General features: G+C 35.8%; 1 protein-coding gene across 1 annotated transcript in view; it reads left to right on the forward strand.

The window, feature by feature from the left end:
- LOC123524323 (microtubule-actin cross-linking factor 1, isoforms 1/2/3/4/5-like) overlaps positions 1–17,587 on the forward strand; it is a 158,373-nt gene that overhangs the window by 19,036 nt on the left and 121,750 nt on the right. Inside the window, exons 2-6 of the mRNA XM_053539774.1 lie at positions 4,230–4,396; positions 8,239–8,354; positions 11,454–11,560; positions 12,891–13,010; positions 14,961–15,056. Coding sequence (XP_053395749.1) covers positions 4,230–4,396; positions 8,239–8,354; positions 11,454–11,560; positions 12,891–13,010; positions 14,961–15,056 — 606 coding nt within the window. The remainder of the gene's footprint in view (positions 1–4,229; positions 4,397–8,238; positions 8,355–11,453; positions 11,561–12,890; positions 13,011–14,960; positions 15,057–17,587) is intronic.

The raw sequence follows: 17,587 nt of genomic DNA on the forward strand, positions 1-17,587 counted from the left end.
TGTAGAGTGGTGTCTTTGGCTCACTGGCTGTGCTCAGGTCATCATGTCAAGAAGTCTGATACAGTTGGCTTGTGGCAGTTGGTGGTTCTACCAAGGTACCATAATACTGGATCTTCCTCCAAAGTTTCCATGTGATCTGAACTGTATCAGTGTGAATTTAAACCAATCAACCCAACAAATATCACTGTTCATGTTTAGGACAAATAATATTATATTGATACTGAATTGCTGTGAAAATATTTGAATTTGTTTTGATATTAAGGTAGTTTATCACCTCCCCATTATTTAATTTAAACTTAAGTTAGGCTATCACATCCTCATTTCTCACTTTAACCTAAGGTAGTTTATCACCTCCCCATGTTTCTTTTTAACCTAAGGTAGTTTATCACATTCCTGTGCTTCACTTTAAATTTAAAGTAATTTATCGCCTCCCCATGTTTCACTTAAACTTAAGGTAGTTTATCACCTCCCCATGTTTCTTTTTTAACCTAAGGTAGTTTATCACATTCCTGTGCTTCACTTTAAATTTAAAGTAATTTATCGCCTCCCCATGTTTCACTTAAACTTAAGGTAGTTTATCACCTCCCCAGATTTTGCTGTGCCTTCCTAGGTCATTATGCTTCTTGTTGTTGGTTAGATCTTTAGTGCGGCACTAATGATTCCCTTAGTGTAAAACATGTTGTGGTGACACAAGTTGCTGTCAGTTTATTAGTCCCCTACTGGTTGAAAACCAGTTTCGGGGACTATAGGAATGCACTTTTCTGTCATTCCGTCCGTCCGTCTGTCCGTCCATCTGTCCGTCCGTCCGCAATTTCGTGTCCGGTCCATAACTCTGTCATCCATGAAGGGATTTTAATATTACTTGGCACAAATGTTCCCCATGATGAGACGACGTGTCATGCGCAAAACCCGGACCCCTAGCTCAAAGGTCAAGGTCACAATTTGAGGTCAAAGGTCAACAGGGCTTTTTTCCTGTCCGGTCCACAACTCTCCCATCCTTGAAGGGATTTTAGTATTACTTGGCACAAATGTTCCCCATGATGAGATGATGTGTCATGCGCAAATCCCGGACCCCTAGCTCAAAGGTCAAGGTCACAATTGGAGGTCAAAGGTCAACAGGGCTTTTTTCCTGTCCGGTCCATAACTCTCCCATCCATGAAGAGATTTTAATATTACTTGGCACAAATGTTCCCCATGAGGAGACGACGTGTCGTGCGCAAAACCTGGACCCCTAGCTTAAAGGTCAAGGTCACAATTGGGGGTCAAAGGCCAACAAGGCTTTTTTCCTGTCCGGTCCATAACTCTCCCATCTATGAAGGGATTTTAATATTACTTGGCACAAATGTACCTCATAATAAGACGATGTGTCATGCACAACTTTCAGACCCCTAGCTCACAGGTCAAGGTCACACTTAGCAGTTAAAAGTTAACATAGCATGAACAGGGTCTGTTTCGTGTCCGGTCCATAACTCTGACATTCATTAAGGGATTTTAATATCACTTAGCACAAGTGTTCCCCATGATGAGACGACGTGTCATGCGCAAATCCCGGACCCCTAGCTCAAAGGTCAAGGTCACAATTGGGGGTCAAAGGTCAACAGAGTTTTTTTCCTGTCCCGTCCATAACTCTGCCATCCATGAAGGGATTTTAATATTACTTGGCACAAATGTTTCCCATGATGAGACAACATGTCGTGCGCAACACCCGGTACCCTAGCTTAAAGGTCAAGGTCACACTTTGAGATCAAAGGTCAAGAGGATTTTTTTCCTGTCCGGTCTATAACTTTGTCATGCAAAGCAGGATTTAGATATCAGTTGGCACAAATATTCCCCTGGATGAGACAACATGTCATGCGCAAGAACCAGGTCCCTAGGTCTAAGGTCAAGGTCATATTTAGAGGTCAAAGGTCAAATTCAAGAATGACTTTGTACGGAACATTTCTTCTTCATGCATGGAGGGATTTTGATGTAACTTGGACCAAATGTTCACCACCATGAGGCACCCTTGTTTTTAGAATTACGTCCCTTTGTTTTACTATAAATAGATTTTATTGTAACTTTTTTATTACTGGCGGTAGAGAAAAATCGAGACCACTTTTCTGTGGTACAGCATGCATGTTACATCCAATTTTTAGGTGTATTTTGACCTATCTCTACCTGGTAAAGAGTTTCTTGTGGACTTATATTATATAGATTTTTTTTTTTTTTTTTTTTTTTTAAAGATTAATTTCCCTTTGTTGTTACTATAAATAACTTACATGATAACATTTTTATAATCAGCCAAAAAAATTCAATATGAAAACAACTGTGGGTTTTTATATATGCACATTTTAATCCAAGTGTGTTGTTATAACATATTGTATATGTAGTACAATATTGTTTATACATCATTGACAGATATCAGTTCATTATGTTATACTGCAGTAGAGAAAATTAGGTGCCTTCCAGTAGGGGACTTTGTATTGCATGGCAATACTTCATTCGGTTAACTGTACAAATTCTGTTTGGCAGCATTTAAATAAATTATTTACAGACTCACTTTTGTTGGTGGAAAAGAATGATGCACAAAGTGTGAAATTATGGCTGAACTTTGTGATTTTATAGATAAACATTTTTTGGCAGAATTTTTATTCTATAAAATAAACTTAAATAGGTAATACTTTTGATTGTTTACATTCATAGTAAGTTTTCATTACTACAACTAGTATATGAGGAACATTGATAAAGTTGATTAGGTATTGAAGCGAGATCAGTATTTTGAGTACAGAAAGGTGTATTCAAGTCACGAAAATGTGGACCTGAGAACAAACAGTGCACAGTGCATGCATATTTAAGATTGTTACTGATTACGTAACACGCGAGACGACTTTGACTGCACGTCTTTTGTTCCAACATGTAATCTTTGGGATAATAAGTACGTTGACATTTTAATTTTTGGTCATGCCTGTTCAGTTGGGAGCAGATAGTTCAGCTTGGATTGAGGGCAAAAATTTCTTTTCTGTGCTCATTTTCTCCTAATAAAATGATTCATTGTAACCCGCTATCTTCATAAAATCTTTGTGTTCTGTCTTACTTTTTTTTGTCGTTAATTTAATATTTTGTATTCTGCCATAATTACATAGGTATTAACGTAAAATGGATTTTTCACATAAAAACAACAAAACTAGATAAAAAAATGCACTTTTCACTGTATGGTTTGTTTCAGATATACATGTATTACCCTGAAAATTGACATACTTTCAAGGTTACTATCAGTATCCAACTAATAAAAGTGGAACTGGTAAAGTCTTGCATAACGTTTCTGGTATTCTCAAGACATTAATATTAAGCAGGCTTGAAAAAGGAACTACTGTTTAGCAGTAACTGTCATACAATTGATAACAGTGTAGAGAAAAACATGTGAGCCGAGCCATGAGAAAATCAACATAGTGGCTTTGCGACCAGCATGGATCCAGACCAGCCTGCGCATCCGCGCAGCCTGGTCAGGATCCATGCTGTTTGCTAATGGTTTCTCTAATAATAATAGTTTTTGAAAGCGAACAGCATGGATCCTGACCAGACTGCGCGGATGCGCAGGCTGGTCTGGATCCATGCTGGTCGCAAAGCCACTATGTTGGTTTTCCCATGGCGCTGCTCATGTATCTTACTAACATCTGTAGAAGATGAACTGTTGCATCTAGTGCTCCTTTTTTTTCAGTGTTTCAAGTCCCGATACCAATTTTCCTTTTACCGGCTGTTTGTTAAACTAGCATAAGATGTGACAAAACTTTGTATGACAGTTTTTTCGCTCAGGAAGGGACAGATTGGTAAAAGTTCCATTGTATAGTTCTGCTATAAGCAAAGTTATGGCAGATTGAATATTTGGTGTTTTTTAGCCTACATAAAAAATTCAGACTTTAAATGTTGGTGAATATGAACCCAGAAGTTTTCTAAAAGTAGAAACATTTATCAAGTTGTTTTGTAAAACATTTCAGCCATACCTTATGGAATATTCTGTTATGTCCCATAAAAATTTTCATTTGAACAAACTTAGTGAAATAGAAAGTAAATGGTTTCAGATAATCATAAAAATTTGCTGCTATTTTTGGAAAATGTGTTTAATGCCATATAGAAGTTAAATCATTTTATCAAAAATGGGTGTGGGTTATATCATGTACTGAAAGTAGGTAAAATAGCTAGGAGTTGTATTGTTTTTTATTAACGAAATCTTTATATTCTGTATATTTCAGATTTCGGATGTGGTTGTACCCGGCCAGCCAGAAGACATCACAGCCAAAGAGGCGCTGTTGTTATGGAGCCGGCGCACCACAGATGGTTACCCTGGAGTACAAGTTCGAGACTTTGACAAGAGCTGGCAGGACGGCAAAGCTTTCCTCTCCATTATTCATAGAAACAGGTGAGACAGGACACTTAGGGTTGTTATAATGCTGCACTTGTCTCATATGAGATGGGACAGGGTTAACTTACTGTTTCCCTTGTCCTTTAAAAATAATTTAGAGGTTTAACTTGCAGTTTCCTTTGCCCTTTCAAATAATTATGGAGTATAACTTGCTGTTTCACTTGCCCTTTCAGGTCATTTTGAAGTTTTACTTGCTTTCTTAGGTTTATGGTACTTGTTGCATTTTGACATGTAAAAGGTATTCCGGCTATAACAGAAATGCATTTATCAAAGAAGTTAGACTGCTTCTCAAATTGATGATCCTTTCATTTCCCCCTTATTAATTAGTACACTGCTACATAATGATATATGCAGAGGTAGCAGTTTTTTTGCTTTATATGTCCTGTTTAAGAAAGATGATAGTTTAGTCGGTCAGCTTTGAGTCTTGAAATGTTGATATAACCTCCAGTAATATTAAGTAGACAATGTTTTAATGCCTTAAAGTAGATGTCACATTAAATTTTATTAATAGGCATAATATATAATATTATGTACATTGGTATTTATCATACTAAATAGTTAATTAGGGATAATCACATATCAGAGATTCTCAGGGTTTGAAATTGTCACTGATCTTGAGTAAATAGTAGATCTATTAAGACAGGAATGGGCAATGTTTACTTTTGTACTACTTGAGCTCTAAGATTCTGATATTTTAAAAGTATATCTGAACCATGTTGACCTGAAAAATATCTCTGTTTCAAAGTAATCATAGAGGGTGATGGCATAGTTGCCAAGGGTATCGTGGCTTAACAAGGGTTTGTGTCCATTAACAAGTGATAGGATAGACTATTAGTGACCTAGGGTAGGGTTTTTGTCCATTAGCAGGTGATTTGATAGACTAAAAGTGACCATTGCAAGGGTATCTTGATCTTACAAAAGCTGGTGATCAGATAGACATTCAGTGGTCTAAATATTATAGTTTTACAAGGCTTGAAAAAGGGTTTTTGTCTTTCCATTAGCTGGTAATTGGATAGACAGTTAGTGGCCTGCGGGTATCATGGTTTTACAAGACTTCAAAATCTAAGACCTGGGTTAAAATTTGCAAAAACTCCAGTATTTGATTGCCCGTTACTGAGCACCATTTTGAAAATATGCTCATATTCTCTAAACCTGGAAACTTATCTCTGAACTTAGGCTGATACGTAAAATCTCAATTTAATATGTAATAATTGAGTTTGTCAATGAATATTGTTTTTACCAGAAAGCATTAGGTAGTAGTATACTTATGTCTGAACTAATTTGCAATGTCATTGTGTAATTGAGAAAATGTTGCTGGATCAATTACAATCAGTTACTGGCATCTTAGCAGCAGATGTTTTTGATTCAAATCAAATTCTGTTTCATAGTCTGTCAATTTTATGGTGTACTTGATTGAATAATCCTGAAACATAAAATCTTTAGAGAGAGAGAGAGCTAAAAGCATATGCGAATATAGTTGCCCCCCTCAACCCCTCTCCACCTCCGACACACCCATACCCCACACCCCAACCACTACCAGACACAAATCCCCTTTGCAAACTGCAATATCACAGTGTTTATTTAGTGTATAGGTATTACTATTTTTGACCTCTGTTCTTTGTACTTGGATGTAATATTTTATCATAAGTGGACATCTTCAAGAAATATTATACTTTAAGATTTGATTTACAACCTTGATTACATTTTTTTGGTGCACAATCAAGTAAATCCACTGCATTTAGATGTTTTTATCATATTTGATATCAGCTGATATTTTGAGCAGAATATAATAATGTTGTTTATCAGATTTTGATTGGCTTGTGTGACATAATGTTTGGTAGAAAGTCAAGTATGTGTCTGTCAGAAGTTTTGCGTCTGCTGCAATTTGACGTCTGCTGCAATATTTAGGCGCTTTGCTTTGATCTGTTAGGGTGTATTTGCAGACATATTGTTTGTGCATTTTGTAAACAGTGGAAAGGTTTATTGTTGAAATTAGATGTAATAATGGGAATCGTGATTAAAATTTGGAGTCCAAGTGGTTCTACTTTGTTTGCATTTGGCTTTTCCTCATATCAAAACAGAAATGCAAGAATATGTATGGCACCATTGTAAGCCATTTCTTTTAATTTTGTTTTATTCTGGTAGATAAAAAAATGGCATGCCGTTCTGTGATATAAATTTTATTTTTGAAAAATCCAGACCTCATTAAGGACAAATGTTTAGATATCTCAAGAACAGAAATGCATCATATGCTTATGAAAAGAATATTTGTTAAAAGACAGCTTTACAGTTGAAACTGCTGTAGTGGCCACCCTTATTAAACAGTCACTTGCTTTAAGCAGCCAGTCAGCTAACGTCCTAAATTGACAGTCTGTACGAATTTCAGCTTGCCTTAAGAACTTGCCTGTCTTAAGCAGTCAGATTGTGTTTCTCCCTTGGCTGGTTGCTTTGTACAAGGTTCAGATATACTTGGAAATGTCCTACCGTGGTAGCATGTGACCCATACTTGAAATATTGCATGGTGGGTAGGGAACCCTGTGTCTTCCTCCATCCTTGAAGCAAGAAAGTCATTATTTAGTGTGACTAGAAGCACCACCAATAGAATATCTTGCATTGTACCTTACTTTAAGACATTTAATAACCACAAAACCTTGTTTTGGCATCTAAGGAGGAACAATAATTATGTTTGTTTCTATCTGTGTGTGGAACACAGCCATTTTCTTACACAATTTAGCTCTATACTCGGTTTTTAAGGAAACAAAAATAGTTTCTATCATATAAAAGTTTCCTGGTGCTTTTGATACTGACTAGGATATTGCATGGTTCATTTGCATATCTCGTGTCAAGTAAGGGTCAAGTGTGCACCTATGAATATTTATGCTGTTTGCATTCTTTTTGATGTTTGAAAAAGAAGCAATAATGTCCCTGACAGCATGTGAAATGTTTTAATTGAGGCAACTGCAGGCATGACCTGTCTGCTAGCTAATTTGTCCTCTGAAACATACTGTGAAATTTATCATTGATATTTGTGGGGGATTTTTTTTTTGGTGGATTTCGCGGTTGCTTTAATCCGTGAAATAAAGTCCTAAGAAATAAGCAATGTTCTGATTTATTTTGTATTCAAAAGTTGAAATCCATAAATTCAAATCACCACGAAATAGCCATTTTTGGACCAAACCGTGAACTATCATACCCACAAAATTAAATAGTTTTACAGTATGTTGAAACACTCTCACAGCTCTGACCTTGACAAGACTTGAATACCAGTGAAATAGTGTTATGGAATGGTCAGCTGAAAGAGCATTATTACAAGAGAGAACGAAGAAGTTATTTAAAGTTTGCCGTAAACCATTTAACGCAATGTCAGAAATTAAATGATCAAAATTATTATGCCAAATCATCCAGCTGATTTCAGTAGGCATTGACCAGTCAGAAGTTCATTTAATATTCGTGTTTAAAGTTCTTTCACCTATCAGTGTACTGCTCTTGCAAAGTTGTCACCATCAGCACAATTTTATTGTTTTGTAAATATGCCCACTTGAAATTTAAAAACATTGTCTGTGAATTTTTAACATAGGTTTTTTTGTTGTTTGAGTTAATGGTGATTACCCCTTATCATTGATTCTGCCTTTGTGACCAGTGCAGATCATGATCAGCCTGCACATCCATACAGTCTGATCCTGACCTGCACTGTTTGCCATTCAGTCAGTATCTTTTTGGTATGCACCCTTTTTAACAGTTAATGGTACTGTCCAAATTGAAAGATGGACAACTTCATTAAAGAAATTTAGCAGGGATTACTGTTTCATAATGTATTTTTTCATTTTGTATATTTTCAGACCTGACTTGATAGATTTTCGCCGGGTTCAGACACAGTCTAATAGACAGAACCTGGAGTTAGCCTTCTCTACAGCGGAGAGGGAGTTTGGGGTCACACGATTGCTTGATCCTGAAGGTAAGATATGTGACATTGGTACCTTTCTAACCTTTAGCCTGCTGGTTGCCTTTGCTATCTGTGCAGGTTGATCATGGTCTACACTGTTCGCGATTCAGTCAGTAAATTTTCAGTGAACACCCCTTCGAATAATAAATGGTATTGCCCAAATCGAATGATGGACCAGCCCATTTTAGAAATTTAGCAGGGTAAAGGTAAAACATAGTGCTGATTGACAGGCACAATTCTGGTACCAGAATGACTAACACTCTTGCTGCACGGAAGATCATACGTTTGCGCAAGCTAACGCTAACATAAGGTAAAATGGAAGTCTAGCTGAAAGCATATTTTCTGCAAACATTTAGCTGCATTTGACCGGAAAAGGTTTGGTCTGGGCGTGAAAAATAAAACAGATGTCATTTAATAAACCATTAAGGTCATGAAGTAGAGTCCACAAAGCATGAATAGAATACTTACTTCATTCATTCTTAACTAAATAGATCGGTAAAAGACCCGATTTAGTTTTCGTTGATCCATTACGAATCATATTAAATTCATCCGAGTATGAAATGATAAAAAGTTCGTATAATAAAATAGTATGAAGATTGTATATTTAGATTGACAATTTCGATATGTGTAATAATTAAGGTCGGGAGTAAAATGTCTGAAATATGAGATGCTTTTGTAAAAAAAAAATGATTGAATAAGATGTTCCCTGTAGTATATTGTATAATAATATTAATAAAATATTTAATGGTAAAGAGTTGATATAAGTTAATTGCATTCGTTGTATTTATTCACGGGCTAGATTTGAGATGTTTTTCAATTTGTATTATATAAAAAAGGGAGTGTAAGTGGTATGGGTAAAAATAAACACTGTATAAATAAGTAATTGAGAAGTAAAGATAGGGCGGACATTCATGAACAGCGGAAGTATGAATGTTAGGAGGGTCGTAAAAAAAGTGATGCACTCTTTAGAGTTTGATATATAATGCTTTCATCCATTGAGAGAAATTATATAATTATAGAACTGTGGTATCATTTTTGGATAGTCTGCCGTTTATGATAAAGTGATATTTTCCTGTTTATTATATGCTTTCATGGCTCGCAGAATGCACTTTTCCAAATATGCTTTTAAAATTTTAAACCAAGGAAGAAGGGCTGGGTCGGCAAATGGCCTTTGTTTGACAACAACTTTTTGACTGAATTTTGTATGGCACCGATTTCAACAGAATTTCAGATAAAAACATTTTGGAGTAACAAAAAGGTTTCAGACAGGGAATAAAGGGATATTGCTCACAGATTACCGTCTTGGTATTTTAGGGATTCAGATCTGCAAGGTATAATAATGTAGCCTAAAATCTCACTCTGTCGAGCAATATATTTTGTGGCATCCAGGAAGAGCATAAAGAGGCTGAAAGTAATTCACCATGAAATATATAAAATTTACCAACTCGGGCCGAATAAATTGTGAAAAGTTCTTATTAATTTCCTCTTTCTTTAAAAAATTCCAACTAATTTCTTCTTAAGAGTTTCTCCGGAAACAGATCATCGTGCTATTTGATATTGTATTATAGAAGCATTACTCATCAAGTGTAGAGACAGTTTATCCTATCTTAAGAGGGATGTTCTTGAACATATTGAACTTTTTAAGATACTGTAATTAATGATGCTCTGTACGCCCCCTAGAAAATACAATAACGTTCTTATGATAGCATCTTCATTTCAAGTTTTATTCATTACCATAGCGAAAGTGGTCTAATTAATGATCAAGTGGGTATAATGGTTTGGTCTTTCAGATTTCAGATTTTATATGTCTGTGCTTTTATTAATATACTTTTTGTAGGTAAAGTGTTTTTTTTGTGTGGATATAGAGTTATATTAAGGCACTGGAAATTTCTGAAATGCTATTTTAGTGTCTCTCACCCAAGTGAGAGGCCACTACTGGTTCTTCCTTGGAAAGAAGGCTTAGCGTGTATCATTGCTATACACCAGGCATGTTATAAAAAGAACTAGGGTGAATATTCGCAGAGGTAGGCTAAGTTAGCTGGACATTCCTGTATGTAAAAGGTTTCTATCAATGTTCTAGAGGTTTTCTCTTGCTAGATTTGCTTTTGTGTCTGTGCTAGTAGGGCATGAAGTCTGCACTTTGTGTGGCTGCCTGTATGTAAATCTACTGATAACCAAACAATATCTTGCTTTTGATAAATTGATCAGGGATGTACTGAGTTCATGAAAAAATGGGGTAGTTGGGAAACTGCTTCTTAGCTCGCTCAACTATTTGAAGAATAATCCGAGCTATTCCACTCAACCAGGGGTTGGCCTCGGCGTCTCACCTTGGTTAAAGTTTTGAAAGCAAGTACATTAAGGCATATAGCAATACAAATATATTTAACTATATGATAATACACCTGTTGTCTTTACTTTGTGTCTAAAAACAAAGCTAATTAAGTTACAGTGTTTGATCGATATTTGATCACCATAGTAAACATCAGATTTTCGTATGATGCAGACGACAGATGGTTTGTATCTGAAATTTAGTACTTTTACATGTTTTTCCTGTATTCCGTAATTACCATAATGTATGTAAACGGCATTTAAGCTAGGTCAATTAGATTCAGATTTTAGTTATTTAATGGCTCAATTTCTATTAAAAGCATACATTCATTGAAAAAAAAAACAACAATGGGGGTATTTTTATCATGTGAAGGCCCATGTGATCAAACTTTTGAAAGAATGTTTGAAATTTCTGATTCAAAGAGAACTTAAAAAAACCCCAACAAGATAGACCTATAAAATCCCAAATCTGTATTCATTGTGCTGTTTGGACTGAGATAAACAGAGAGAGAAAATATAAATAATTGAGCCACACTACGAGAAAACCAACATAGTGTGTTTGCGACCAGAATGGATCCAGACCAGCCTGTGCATCCGCGCAGTCTGGTCAGGATCCATGCTGTTTGCTAACGGTTTCTCTAATTTGCAATAGGCTTTGAAAGCGAACAGCATTGATCCTGATCAGACTGCCTGTATGCAAATGCACTATGTTGGTTTTCTCATGGCGCGGCTCATATTTTGGTTGTTTAACAAGGTGATGCTAAGTTTGTTTCACCTTTTCAGATGTTGATGTGCCAAAGCCTGATGAGAAGTCGATCATTACGTATGTGTCGTCCTTGTACGATGTGTTCCCTGACGTCCCCTCAGTGGAACAGTCACTCAAGGACAACGTAAGTATCATCAACAGGATTCTGAAATTTTCATATGCCAAGATTTATAATTGTAACGTCAACATGACGTTAGCAACTTAGTAAGTAGTGCTTGACCAAAAGGCCTGTACTGTTGATTGAAAATGTAGTTCTCTTAACTTGAATCAGGGTCCAAGGTTGTAAAACTGATTTTGGAGACCAGTCACAAACCTCTAGAATCTGATTGGTTAATTCAGAGGAGAGGTTTAAAACTGACCAATGGCATGGTTGCATATGAGACTGGTCTCCTTACTCAAGGTTTATCAACTCAAAACATGGCCAGTACATAAGTTTATATTAATGGTGAATGAGACCCAGGAAAAAAGGTTTTCTAGGAGTAGTTTAAACCTATGACCAGTTCTAACATCTATTATACATCTATGCATTTATTGTTGTGCCCTAACCAGCCTGTGGCTCAGAGAAAAAGCTTTTTGGGGTGGGGGGGGGGGGGGGGGCTTCCGATGAAAATGTTAGGAACTAATATTAGACTGAAATGGTTATTCAGTATAAAAGGCTTTCAATTCAACTATGTTAAAATTGTCCCTTTGTAAGACTTGTATTCTTAAGAATATATAAATTGTCATTTGTATACTCCCACACAAACAGGTTTGAAATTCCATTGTTGAGCTGGAGTTTCCAGGCTTGTCCCAAATGAATTGGTTACAGATAGATAATAACTACATACTGTATAATGTAATACCGGTGTTGGAGATAGGTCTTTAACCTTTCTTGCTGTTTTAATTGACAAGTAACACAGTTTTACAAGGAAAAACGTTGGAAACTATAGTAAAGCAATTATGTCCACCCCTTCCTTCTGTGTGCTTCTTTGTTTCACACGTCTTACTAACCTTTGAATATATCAGATATTGATCGATTTTTGACATTTTCAAACAAGACCAAATATTTCCTCTGGTATAAGCACACAAGCAGTTTAATAAGTAAAATAAGGCCAAAAGTATGAAAAATTTGTTTCTCAAAAGGCCTCAAGACTTACATACATTGAAGGATGGGTGCTGCAGCATCTCTTGTTTGAGGCAGGTTACAGAGTCAGATCCGACAGAGAGCAGAATTAAATTTGCATGACGTCTCGTTCTTGTTTCAAATGTATTTTTGTGGAATTTTTGTGATTCTGTCGAAAACCATTTTTAAAGGTTAAAAAAAATGTAGAAACATCAAAATATGGACCAATAATTGAAAAAGTAGTGGCTACCTTTGATTGTGAGGAAACTGCCTTTCTTTCTATACATAGTTATGCATAACCAAAGTGTTATTTCAGTATCTAATATGTATGTAATACTGATTTATATTTCAGGAGAGACAGTTGAAGATCGATGAATATAAAGAGTTAGCCGTCCCCCTGGTCACATGGTTACAGGATGTGATCATGATGCTCTCACAGAGAAACTTCCCCACCACCCTCATTGAAATGAAGGTAATACAACTTCCCCACAACTCTCATTGAAATGAAAGTAATATATATATAGTAGTACAACTTCCCAACCAGCCCCATCGAAATGAAGGTAATAATATATAGCAGTACGACTTCCCCCACCACCCTCATTGAAATGAAGGTAATAATATATAGCAGTACAACTTTCCCTCACCCTCATTGAAATGAAGGTAATAATGTATAGCAGTACAACTTCCCCACCACCCTCATTGAAATGAAGGTAATAATATATAGCAGTACAACTTCCCCACCACCCTCATTGAAATGAAGGTAATAATGTATAGCAGTACAATTTCCCCACCACCCTCATTGAAATGAAAGTAATATAAATATATATAGCAGTACAACTTTCCCCACCACCCTCATTGAAATGAAGGTAATGTATAGCAGTACAATTTCCCCACCACCCTCATTGAAATTAAAGTAATTATATATATAAGTACAACTCCTCCACCACCCTCATTGAAATGAAGGTAATAATATATTGCAGTACAACTTCTCCACCACCCTCATTGAAATGAAGATAATAATAAATAGCAGTACAACTTCCCCCACCACCCTCATTGAAATGAAGGTAATAATATATAGCAGTACAACTTCCCCTCACCCTCATTGAAATGAAGGTAATAATATATAGCAGTACAACTTCTCCACCACCCTCATTGAAATGAATGTAATGATATATAGCAGTACAACTTCCCCCACCACCCTCATTGAAATGAAGGTAATAATATATAGCAGTACAACTTCTCCACCACCCTCATTGAAATGAATGTAATGATATATAGCAGTTACCAACCTTAAAATGAAGGTAGCATTGCAACATGCACACCATTTCATTGAAATGAAGGTAAAATTCTTACCAGTGCAACTTCCCCATCACTGTCATTAAAATGAAATTATACAATTTCCCTGGAAAGTCACCATGTAAAGTTTAATTGGGTTGATATGATATTATACTCAAGAAAATATACTGGTCGGGGGCCACCAACCGGACACTTTTAGAGGTTTTTCGCCATTTTTTCTTTCATTTCCTTCATTACAACTGAAATTTCACATGAACATAGTTATGTGCACCCTCAAGAAGAAGACTTAATTTGTTTACCCCTAACAAATAATTAATGCCCTTTCCAGGGCCGAATGCAGGGTCAACTAAACTACTTACTTTCACTGCTTGGCAGTACCATATATCTGGACAGTTTTTTTTAACAACTTATGGGAACCTTTGTACTGATGACATTTTGCTATGTAATGTGAAAACGAGTCAAAATATTCATTATTGGCCTGAAAGATATCAATTTTATTTGTGTGGAAAACTGCTATATGATAGTAAGAAATGCAGTGCGGATTTCCAAATCCCCCATGATAGTTTCATGCTTCAGTATGAATGACAAAATCAAAAAATGAAATTTCCTCCTCAATAAGTTATTTTTGTCAGGTATAAATCCACATCATTGTTAAAAAATCAAATGTGTGTTTGACTTATAAAAGATTGCTAAAAATACAGCAAACTTTAGCAGCTACGAAACTGTCCGGTTTGGTGGTCGTCCGGATTTGGTGGTCCTCAACCAGTATAGCTGAAGTTGCATACTTAGCTGACATATTTAGAACTTAAAAGGTTTTGATAGAATCTTCTACAGGCAGATCTTTGTAGAGCAGTCTGAAAGTCTCATCTTTATCACTTGTAAGACTGCAAGGTGTCTGCACTGAAGCCAGATAAGATGTGATTGGAAAAACGGTGAAAATTTAGTAAACAAATTCTGAGAATATCATCATTATAAAGGCTTGCCAGTTTATATATTTTGCCAGTTTACTTTTGTCTTGTATAATATTGATAAGATGTTTCAAAGAAAATATGCACAGTATTTATAATCATAAATATTTGTTTATACTCGTGTCTGCCTAACAGTTTCTGTTTTGTTTTGTTTTCAGTCATTACTGTCAGACCTTAATAGATTTAAAATTGAAGACGTTCCCCCTCGACTTGAAATGCGGAAAAGAGCATTGAGACTTTTCGACGATATTCAGGTTTGTATTATACTTGTAGCTATACGTAACATTAGATGTATATACCCTTTTACTCATACTTTTAACTTGTATTCTTGGAAACGAAAAAAAAGGTCTACTTTTAAGTTTACCTGAAATACGAAAATGGGGCCTCCGTGGCCGAGTGCTTAAGGTCGCTTACTTCAAGTCACTTGTCTCCCATTGATGTGTGTTCGACTCTCACTCGGGACGTTGAATTCTTCATGTGGGGAAGCTATCCAGCTGGCATACAGAAGGTCAGTGGTTCTACCCAGGTTCCCGCTTGTGATGAAATAATGCACAAAGGGGCACCTGGTGTCTTCCTCCACCATCAAAAACTGGAAAGTCTCCATATGACTAATGATTGTGTCAGTGTGACATTAAACCCAACAAAATAAAATAAAGCACGAAAACTTGAGCAGACTTTTTGCGGCAGAACTTGATTCTTCTCTGTTGGAGCAGTTTCAGAATTCATGCAGTTAACTTTTTACTTTTTTGAGGAATAAATAGAAGTTTCGATAAGGCATTAATTTTATTATGAAATAAAACACTGATCTTTTATTGTCGTGACGGTTTAAAGGTATTTGATGATAACCTTTTGCAGCATAGCAAACAACTTGAATTATTTGTGGAAGTAAAATTAAACTTAATTTCCCATTTGACAGCTGTTGTTTCATAAGTTTTGCTGAAAAAGTTGTTTCAGAACTAGATATAGATCTTGAAATCATAAACTTTTGCATTATTACAAACAACTTGAATTTCTTAAGGAAGCAAAAATTGCACTTGATTTCCCATTTAACATCTGTTTCTTAATGGAATTTTGCCAAAAAAAATGTGTCAAATGTCTTTTGTGATATTTTCATCCAAGGCATTGACGAAAATTTACTGGCCCTGGTGCAAGTTACTTTTATCTGTGCTTGTATATTTAGTAAAGAGGGTAGAACACAATGCACAAAAACTATTGTGAGGTAGCCAGTTGAACTAGGCAAATGTTCTCCACAATAGATTGACTGTCGACGGTATGTCTGAAGGTTATTCATTCTCCACCTTCGATTGATGTGGAGAAGTTGTTGGTTACAAAGAAAAAATTAGTATACTGGTGAAGAATCAAAAAACACCGTTAAGGTTAACTGATGACCTGTTTGTAACTAAAAAAAAAAAACCATTTGAAAATGACATTAAACCCAAAGTCAAACGTACAGAACTAAGACGTTATATCTGCTTCATTATTTATATATAGTTACAGTGGTTTGGAACTAAGGTTTTAATGAAGTGTTTGTTCTCTTATGTTTGTTTAAAGATGAAAATGAGATCCTAAAACAAAGGTGCTTCATTATTTATTGATTGATCGGCAGGTGATCTCGGTATTTATTTTTGTTTGATGGTTCAACCATTGATTTTACCATTTACTCTATTTATGTAAGGTGTAGATAGATTAATTGTAGTAAAATTGCCCCATATTCCGTTTCTCTATGGGCCTTGTACTTTTGTTAATTCAATGAAAATTGTTGAAAGTGACCTGAAAAATGACCCGAAGTTTTTTGTTCTGGTAACAATATTTTTAAATCTTTCTTACTTCAAATATCACTGTTATGTAACGTTGGTTTATTTCATATGAATGTCCATTTATATTCTGTAAAATCTTGAAAGGATGAAATCTGAAATCTAGATTTCATTTTCCACTGAGCTCAGTAGGTAGATCACAGATCTGCAGATTGTGTGGTAATGAGTTTGATTTCTGGGCCAGATGTATGTTACCTGTGGCAATTTAATACAAAAAAAAATGTGTCTCAAATCATTTGTTCTCTGCCTCTGATTCATGAAGAGAAGTTGGCAGTTACTTGCAGAGAATGGTACAGAATACAGGAAAACTTGTCTGGTTAAACTGCCTGCTGCTACTTAATTGCTGGTGAAAAATGGCACTATACCCAATAAAAATCCTTTGATGTATTGGAATAAAAAAAATGGAGGCTGTATGTAACCCAGTAAGCATTGAAATTTATATGAGCTGTGCCATGAGAAAACCAACATAGTGGGTTTGCGACCAGCATGGATCCAGACCAGCCTGTGCATCCGCGCAGTCTGGTCAGGATCCATGCTGTTCACTTTTAAAGTCTATTGGAATTGGAGAAACTGTTAGCGAACAGCATGGATCCTGACCAGACTGCGCGGATGCACAGGCTGGTCTGGATCCATGCTGGTCGCAAACCCACTATGTTGGTTTTCTCATGGCACGGCTCATTATATGCTTAGGTATTAGGTTTTATTACTTGCTATTTATTATGTTGTGTTATTCCAGTTAATTGAATTGATTTTAACATGAGAATGAAAATGATTAATATATACTCTTTGTTCCCAATTATTGATATCTGATTTCCAGGCAAAATAACAGATGTTTGAAGTTGTCTCGAAAGTGAATAAATATATCCAATTGATAAAAAGATAAAATGAATGAATTTGTGCAAATGATTTTTCCAATGTTTTTCTGTTTCTTTATGTTTTAGCAATATTTAAGAACAGACATTTTCTTACAT

The sequence above is a fragment of the Mercenaria mercenaria genome, chromosome 3, assembly GCF_021730395.1.
Source record: "Mercenaria mercenaria strain notata chromosome 3, MADL_Memer_1, whole genome shotgun sequence".
NCBI lineage: Eukaryota > Metazoa > Mollusca > Bivalvia > Venerida > Veneridae > Mercenaria > Mercenaria mercenaria.